The sequence below is a fragment of the Lycium barbarum genome, chromosome 7, assembly GCF_019175385.1.
Source record: "Lycium barbarum isolate Lr01 chromosome 7, ASM1917538v2, whole genome shotgun sequence".
NCBI lineage: Eukaryota > Viridiplantae > Streptophyta > Magnoliopsida > Solanales > Solanaceae > Lycium > Lycium barbarum.
The window spans coordinates 133,303,509-133,313,338 of NC_083343.1; the positions used below are offsets into that span (position 1 = coordinate 133,303,509).

Below are 9,830 nucleotides of genomic sequence, written 5' to 3' on the forward strand. Positions count from 1 at the left end.
TGGATACATGAAAATTATTTTTGTTTTGATTGTTTTATTTTATTTTAAAAAATAAATGTAGATGTACCCGGACAAAAAAAATAAAATTAAAAATCAAAAACAGAACAATTTATTTTCTTAGACAAAATAAAACCAACTGGCATTTCCCTAGCAAGACTAAAGACTTGTGCATTGACTTGAGCATGATGATATTTTCTAAACTTGGAATTTATTGTTATGAAGAAAGTTCAAAATCCATGTTCCTAAAATTAAAGAAGCATTTGAAGATAATTCTTTCCTTAATAATTTCTCCATGTTGATCGCTCTTTTTTTTCAATGGCAGTGGTACTGTTCAGGCTAACTTGTGATAAATTAATAAATAGTCACTGGGTCCACTTGCCTTAAACAAAAAGAAAAAAGAAAGAAAAATAAACTAAATTGTGCGAAACTTTATTACTCCATTGAATACCTGTTACCTTTCACCAGCAAATATATTTCGGATAACTTAGTGAAAAATTCACTTAACAATTTTGTCTTTGATGAGATTTATACCACTTATTAATCATTAAACCATACTTACTTCTCGGCACTCCTAGCCATACTTACTTCTCGGCACTCGTAGGTTTCAGTAGACTCAGTAAACTGTGAATAATTTGTGTTTCAATAAAATAAATTGAGATCATCATTTGCACTATCATCTATTAATAAAAAATTTACACTTTTTTTTTCTTTAGGGAGAATCACAAAAAAGAGAGGTATTTTTTATAGTTCAAAATAGCGGAAGAAGAACTTGAATGGAAAACTAACTACACTTCAAAACAATTACAGTAAAGAATACATTCAGTTAATGACTAGTAACATCACAATGAAAATTCAAAATTGAAAGGGAATTATGTATTGTAGCTTTCATCTGAAATTTCCACAACGAGACTCGTACAAGGGCTTTCAAAGCAACAATGTATGCATATACAACAAGATTTAGCCACTTGGATAGGTCCTTGTCTGAATTAAATGCTACCTTGCCCTGATCTTTTGCTACTTAATTTAATTGGAAGCCATTTTGATTCTACGCCGCATTTTACACGCAAGTCTTGTACTGGTTTACTAAAATATAAAAAGTGTGCCCTGCACCAAGTTCATCCATCAAAAACCAAAATAATCAACTCATTCGGTAAATCAAAAGTAAGACTTAGCTATCTGTGTAAAAATAAAAATCATAAAGTAACTAAACGAATTTGAACATGCAGATGCTTTGGAGGAGCATTTGGTGGAATTGTCATCGGGGATGCAATAATATCAGATGCCAGCCTATGATGCTGGATTTGATTTTTAGTTTCTTTTTAGTTTTATAAGTAAGCTTTTTCTTCTTCCTTTTATTAACTTGGGAAAATGTATTATTATGAATTTTGATGATATATCAAGTTTATGTAAGATTTTAATATATTCAATGAATGTTGTGTGTATTGAATTCCCTAGCTACTTACTGTATAAATATAACTTACAAATAAACAGTGTATTATAGACCAATAATACTCACTTCAAAGAATCTAAGAGGGACTTAATTATGAATAAATCATTGAACAAGCTGAAGAATGCAGATGATTAATACTCGCGTTATGCATTATTGATTGGAAAAAATAGAAAATCCTCATATAGAACTGCAAAAATATTTTCATCAATATCTGATTCTAAAGGATGCTATGTGCGGTCTGATTTAGGCACCACCAGAGGTGTATTTCTTTCCATAAACTATCATTTGAAGCTTATTATATTGAAGTTGAAGAGTCTCTTGATTGGAAACAAGATATACATTGACCAATAATACTCACCTGAAAGAATATAGTTGGAAAGAAAATGGTTTTGACGAAAGAAATCAGATCAAGAAAAGTATAAAGAGAGGCAGCTTTTGAAAGAGGGATAATCTTTCGGAAGTTGAGGAGCAAGTTAGGAAGGAAGGATTCCTGTTCTGCTCTTTACTTTTTTTCCCTTTGGGACCAAAGAAATGTGTTTAGTTATTCTCAGTTTACTATGGATTCAAAGTAAACTGAGAATCGGCTTGAAGGAATAATTCTCAGTTTACGGGATATTTACTTCGAAATATTCGAAGTAAATATCTCGAATATTACTTTGAGCTACTAATACCAAATATTAGTTTATACTCTTTTTGGTTCAAGATAAGTCTCCACTTAGCTTGTTCATTTTAATTCAAAATAAGTGTCCACTTATGTAATCAAGAAGGAATTAATTATTTTCTTACAAATTTACCCCTATTTGGATAAGTGAGTTTTTATGTAATTAATAAACTATACTAACTAGTAGGTGTTATGAAATTATGAATGTCCATTTCTCAAATATAATGCTCCTTTCACCATGTTAATGGCTCTCCCATTTTCTTCCACCATTTCATATATTAAATACATATGTATCACTATAAATAGAGGCATAAATTTTCATATGAGATACACTTGTAAAAACATTTTGGAAGAATAGTAAAAATCTCTCCTCTTTTGTCATTCTATTTCTATGGTTTTCATCCATTAATATTGTGACTCTTTTAGCTTCATTTTATAACACGTTATCAGCACGAGACTCTGCCGTTCCGAGAAAATACTTTAAAGCCTCGAAGGTATTGATTTTCTATTTTTCTTTACTAATGGCAAATCTTACCAAACGTGAATTTGTAGCTTTAGATATATCCGGCAATACCTATATGTCTTGGATTCTTGACGCCGAAATTCACCTTAATGCGATGGGTCTGGCAGACACCATCAAAGATAAAAATGAGGCATCAAACCAAGACCGTGCCAAGACAATGATATTCCTTCGCCATCACCTTGATGAGGACTTGAAAATGGAATATCTCACTGTTAAAGATCCTCTTACTCTGTGGAATAATTTAAAAGATAGATATGACCACCTGAAGATGGTCATACTTCCACAAGCACGTTTTGATTGGCTCCATTTAAGGCTACAAGATTTTAAATCTATTAAAGCATATAATTCTGCCATGTTTAAAATTATTTCTCAGTTGAAATTATGTGGTGAAAATATCACTGATCATGATATGCTGGAGAAAACATTCTCCACTTTTCCTGCCTCGAGTATGCTCCTGCAGCAGCAATACCGAGAAATGAAGTTCAAGAAATATTCTGATCTAATCGCACATCTTCTAGTGGCTGAACAACATAATGAATTATTAATGAAAAATCATGAAAGCCGACCCATTGCTACTGCCCCATTCCCTGAAGTGAATGAGGCAAATTTTCGCCATTCTAGGCGTGGAAGAGATTGTGGCCCCAGTCGTGGTCATGGTCGTGGTCGAGGAAGAAATTTTAATCATGATTCTCGTTTTGCACCAAATAATATCTTTCACCACCAGCAGTGTAAAAAGAAAGATGAAAAGCATAAAGCTGTGCAAAAGAAAAACTCAAAAAATAAATGCTACCGATGTGGAGGAAAGGGGCACTGGTCACGTACCTGTCGTACGCCAAAGCACCTAGTTGATCTGTATCAAGCCTCTCTCAAAAAGGCAGAAAAAGATGCTGAAGCAAATTTTATTTCTGAAGATAATATTGAGCCCATGCATCTAGATGTGGCAGATTTCTTTGAACTCCCTGAAGGGAAAATAGATCATTTGATCGGTGATGGATCTGTGAAAACTTAGATATTTTATAAGTGTCATTTGTATGTGGTTATGTTTTCATATTTATATAATAAAATGTGTTTAATACTTTGTCTAATCATAATATCTACTTCGATGTTCACTTTATTTATTATTTCATTTTTTGAAGAATCTATGGAAATTCCTCAAATTTTATTTGGATCAATGACCAATCATGAAGATATTTGTGTGATTGATAGTGGAACAACGCATGCCATATTCAAAGATGAGAAATACTTTTCTAACTTGCGTAGAAAAAGGGGAAATATTAATACAATTTCTGGCAATTCGAAATTAATTGAAGGCTCCGGAAGAGCTACTATATTTCTGCCTAAGGGGACGAAACTTGTTATAGAAGATGCATTATTCTCTTCTAAATTCCCAAGAAACTTGTTAAGTTTCAAAGATATCCGCCGTAATGGGTATCACGCTGAGACATTAAACGAAATAAATGATGAATATATTGCTATTACAAAGAATGTCTCCGGCCAGAAATATGTTTTGGAGAAATTGCCAACTTTATCTTCTGGACTGTATTATGCAAAAATTAGTACAATTGAAGCACACTCGATCGTAAACCAGAAGTTTAAGGATTCAAGTATTTTTTTGCTTTGGCATGACCGAATAGGTCACCCTGGATCAATAATGATGAGACGAATTATTGAAAATTCAAATGGGCATCCACTTAAGAACCTGAAGATTCTTGAAAGTGGTGAATTTTCATGTGCTGCTTGTTATCAGGGTAAATTGATAGCTAAGCCATCACAAATGAAAGTTGACATTGAATCTCTTGCTTTTCTAGAACGTATACATGGGGATATATGTGGACCTATTCATCCACCTTGTGGGTCATTTAGATATTTTATGGTCCTAATAGACGCATCTTCAAGATGGTCTCATGTGTGCCTCCTATCTTCTCGCAACCTGGCGTTTGCGAAATTATTAGCACAGATAATACGCTTAAGGGCACAGTGTCCAGACCATCCCATTAAGTCTATACGCCTCGATAATGCCGGAGAATTTACGTCTCAATCTTTTGATGATTATTGTTTATCAGTTGGGATAAAAGTTGAACATCCTGTAGCACATGTTCATACCCAAAATGGCCTTGCTGAGTCATTTATTAAAAGACTACAATTGATAGCAAGACCACTGCTTATGAAAACACGGTTGCCCACTACCGTCTGGGGACATGCTATCTTACATGCAGCATCTCTTATTCGTCTCAGACCGACTCATTATAATAAATACTCCCCATCACAATTAATATTTGGTCATGAACCAAATATTGCTCATCTCCGAATCTTTGGTTGTGCTGTATATGTGCCTGTAGCACCACCACATCGTACTAAGATGGGCCCCCAAATAAGGTTAGGTATATATGTTGGGTTTGAATCACCCTCTATTATTCGCTATCTTGAGCCATTGACGGGAGATTTATTTACTGCCCGATTTGCAGATTGTCGATTTGATGAAACAAATTTCCCACAATTAGGGGGAGAGAAAAAAGAAATTAAAAGAGAAATTGCGTGGAAAGTTCCATCACTATCTCATTTTGATCCACGTGCCCCCATATATGAACAGGAGATCCAGAAGATCATTCATTTGCAAAAAATAGCAAATCAAATGCCAGACGCATTTACTGATTTGAAAAGGATAACTAAGTCACATATCCCTGCAGAGAATGTGCCTATCCGAATTGATATCCCAAAGGGACAATCTACTAGTGTCATAGCCTCTGAATCTCATACGCGCCTGAAGCGTGGTAGGCCATTGGGCTCTAAGGATAAAAATCCTAGAAAAAGAAACACGAAAAATAATCAAAATGACACTACGAAAGAATATCATGAAGATATTCAAGATCTGACTAATCCCGATACTCCTGAAGATATTAGGGAACCCGAGACTCAAGTAAATAAAGAACTATCATTGAGTTCTTCTAGTGATGGGATAAATTTGAATCGATCGAAGATTATGGTGGATAATGTTTTTGCATATAATGTTGCACTAAATATTATGAAAGACATTGATGATCAGGAACCCCAATCTATCGAAGAATGTCGACGAAGATATGATTGGCCAAAATGGCAAGAAGCAGTTCAATCAGAATTGAATTCACTTGCCAAACGTGAGGTTTTTGGACCTGTAGTCCAAACGCCTAATGGTGTAAAACCAATTGGCCATAAATGGGGTTTTGTGCGAAAAAGGAATGAGAGAAATGAAATTGTGAGATACAAGGCACGCCTTGTTGCACAAGGATTCTCTCAACGACCCGATATCGAATATGAAGAAACATATTCACCCGTTATGGATGGCATAACATTTCGATATCTCCTCAGTTTAGCTGTACATGAAAACCTTGAAATACATCTGATGGATGTGGTTACAACTTACCTTTATGGATCACTTGATAATGAAATCTATATGAAAATTCCTGAAGGATTTAAAATGCCTGAAGCAATTAACTCAAAGTCTCGGGAGATGTATTCAATCAGATTACAAAGATCATTGTATGGTCTAAAACAATCAGGGCGCATGTGGTACAATCGCCTCAGTGAGTACTTGGTAAAAGAAGGTTATATAAATGATGTCATTTGTCCATGTGTTTTTATTAACAAAGCAAAATCAGAGTTCGTTATAATCGCTGTTTATGTTGATGACATAAACCTAATTGGAACTCCAGAAGAGCTCCAAAAGGCGATTGAATATTTAAAGAAAGAATTTGAGATGAAAGATCTGGGAAAAGCAAAACTTTGTCTTGGTTTGCAGATTGAACATTTGACAGATGGGGTCCTTATCCATCAATCTGCTTATACCGAAAAGGTTTTAAAACGATTTTACATGGACAATGCGCATCCTTTAAGTACTCCAATGGTTGTTCGATCACTTGAAGTGAGCAAAGATCCGTTCCGACCTCAAGAAGAAAATGAAGAGCTTCTTGGTCCTGAAGTACCATATCTTAGTGCAATTGGTGCACTTATGTATCTTGCTAACGCTACAAGACCTGACATAGCGTTCTCTGTTAATTTGCTAGCAAGATATAGCTCTTCTCCTGCACGAAGACATTGGAACGGAGTTAAGCATATATTGCGATATCTGAAGGGAACTAGCGATATGGGTCTGTTTTATACTAACAAAGGTAGTACAGATCTTGTTGGTTATGCAGATGCAGGTTATTTATCTGATCCACATAAAGCTCGATCTCAAACAGGCTATTTGTTTATATGCGGGGGTACTGCTATATCATGGCGATCCACAAAGCAGTCCATTGTTGCTACTTCTTCAAATCATGCTGAGATAATAGCTATTCATGAAGCAAGTAGAGAATGTGTGTGGTTGAGATCAGTGATACATTTCATCAGAGAACGATGTGGCTTGAAGTATGATACAAAAATACCCACAGTATTATATGAAGATAATGCTGCATGCATAGCTCAATTAAAGGGAGGATTTATAAAAGGAGATAGAATGAAGCACATTTCACCAAAGTTATTTTTCACACATGATCTCCAGAAGAATGGTGATATTGATGTACAACAGATTCGTTCAAGTGACAATCCCGCAGATTTGTTTACCAAATCTTTGCCAACTTCAACTCTTGAGAAGATGATATTTAAGATTGGAATGCGAAGACTCCGACATCTGAATCTTGGTCTTCGTCAGGGGGAGTGAAAATACGCGTTGTACTCTTTTTCCCTTAATCAAGTTTTGTCCCATTGGGTTTTCTTGGTAAGGTTTTTAATGAGGCAACTCTCAAAGCGTATTACTAGATATGTGTACTCTATTTCCTTCATTGAGGCTTTTTCCCACAGAGTTTTTCCCAATAAGGGTTTTAACGATGCACATCATCTATGGACATCCAAGGGGGAGTGTTATGAAATTATGAATGTCCATTTCTCAAATATAATGCTCCTTCCACCATGTTAATGGCTCTCCCATTTTCTTCCACCATTTCATATATTAAATACATATGTATCACTATAAATAGAGGCATAAATTTTCATATGAGATACACTTGTAAAAACATTTTGGAAGAATAGTAAAAATCTCTCCTCTTTTGTCATTCTATTTCTATGGTTTTCATCCATTAATATTGTGACTCTTTTAGCTTCATTTTATAACAGTAGGTAGTTTTTAATTAAGGATAGTTCAATCAAATACCTATTGTTTTTCTAGGACTAGTATTTTCTTAAGGACCGTGATAAAGGCTAAGTGGACAATTATTTTGAACCGAAGGGAGTATCACTTAAGTCCTAATAGACATTTTTTTTTTTTGGAATAGTCTCTAACGCGATTAACTTAACAAGAAAATGTAAAGGTTATCAGCTTGGAATATCCCCAATTCTTGTTGTTTCTAATTTCTAATTCTTTGTATGTTTTTCTGTTCAATATCCAAGAGCTCGATGGATATATCAAGAAACACATAAAGAAAGCAATTAGAAAATGATATTCTTTAATTTTATGTTTCCCAAAGTTTCAATGTGCCCATACAAACTACATGGAAAATTTCCCAATATCAGTGACTACTCAAAATAAAGAAAAAGAATTTAATTTTGTGTAATACATAAATGCAATAAGAACTTGCTATTTATCAACAACTTACTTCTCAACTTATCAATTAATGACAACAACAAGTGTTCGATTGCAAACGCTGATGCGATCGAACCTCTGATTCATGTCCTCCACACGGGGAGTGCCAAGGCTAAGGAAAACTCAGCTACTACACTTTTTAACCAATCTTGTGGATTTACTGGGAAACAGAACTCCAAGGGGCAAGAAGGACGCCGCAACAGCTTTGTTTAACTTGTCAATACTTCATGAAAACAAGGTTCGCATTGTGCAGGCTGGTGCTGTAAAGTTTCTCGTAGAGTTGATGGACCCCGCTGATGGGATGATTGACAAGGCTGTTGTTGTTTTATCAAATCTCGTAACTATTCACGAAGGAAGAGCAGCGATTGGTCAGGAAGGAGGGATTCCTGTTCTGGTTGAGGTTGTCGAGCTGGGATCCACAAGAGGGAAGGAGAATGCAGCTGCTGCTGTGTTGCAATTATGCACTAACAGTAGCAGGTTCTGCAACATGGTTCTCCAGGAAGAAGCCGTACCTCCGTTAGTAGCATTGTCACAGTCTGGCACCCCAAGAGCCAGAGAAAGCTACGATTTTGCATAAACCTCGCGGTGTCAAATGGGTGGGTTGGGTTGAATTTGGGTGGGTCAAAATGTGCTGAGTTAACAAATGACCCGCCCAAAAGTTACTTGGACTGAAAGAGGCTAAAATGAGCTAAAAAGCTCATAACCAACCCGCCCCATTTTTACTAAGTTTTAATTAATTTCTTTGTTTGTTCTTTTATAAGTTTTTCGTTCTTAATAGAACCAATTTTTTTCCTTATTATGACTATATATAACATATCAAATAAAAAAACCGACTATTAGACAAGATTTCTCATGGGTCAAGTTGGCCTACGTATCAGCCCAATTATTGATGAGTTGAGCTAATAAATGGGCCGGCCGGTCAATGACCAGCTCAAACTTGGGCGGGTTATGTTTTCATGGGCTAATCTGTCCACCTCTGGCTCACACTTCGTTTCTATTCTAGTTCAAGTATTCTAAAATATACATTGGGTGCATGCAGGCTCAGGGACTTCTTAGCTACTTGAGAAACCAACGGCATGGTAATTCGGGGAGGGGCTGATTTATACACTAGACATTGAACATATGTTTTTCTCAAGGTGACTGATTAAATGATGCGTGTAAATTTGATTTTGAGAGTTATTGGTGTAGAGATTCTGCCTATTGAAATATTCTAATATTTGTGATCTGAGAAAGAAGAATGATTTATGGAGGCTCTTATGGGTCCATCCCCGGATAACTTTGTATGTGAATTATGGAAAAGCCTTTATACATGTAACAAGTGTCTTGATTGCATCAGCTATAAACTTTGTATGTGAATGTGGCGAGATTGGTGATGAGCTATTTTTTTTCTCGTAAGTAGTTGGTAGCGATATATTTTGATTGCTGAAACAAATAGCCAACTGAACCTTCCCCTAATCATTAATACCAACAGCAGAACAATATTGGAACTCAAACGATGAGTTGGTCATTTCTTCATCTATTTACCTTGGTTTTCATTTGAGATTGCGTTCCAGATGTCTGAGATGGTTGTGTTTTTAAGGGAGTATCTGATTGGTATTCT

The 9,830-nt window shown here is 35.5% G+C and overlaps 1 protein-coding gene across 1 annotated transcript in view; it reads left to right on the forward strand.

The window, feature by feature from the left end:
• LOC132601989 (U-box domain-containing protein 4-like) overlaps window positions 1-9,329 on the forward strand; it is a 48,690-nt gene extending 39,361 nt beyond the window's left edge. The window contains exons 3-4 of the mRNA XM_060315028.1: window positions 8,375-8,790; window positions 9,268-9,329. Coding sequence (XP_060171011.1) covers window positions 8,375-8,790; window positions 9,268-9,329 — 478 coding nt within the window. The remainder of the gene's footprint in view (window positions 1-8,374; window positions 8,791-9,267) is intronic.
• Window positions 9,330-9,830: the final 501 nt, after the last annotated feature.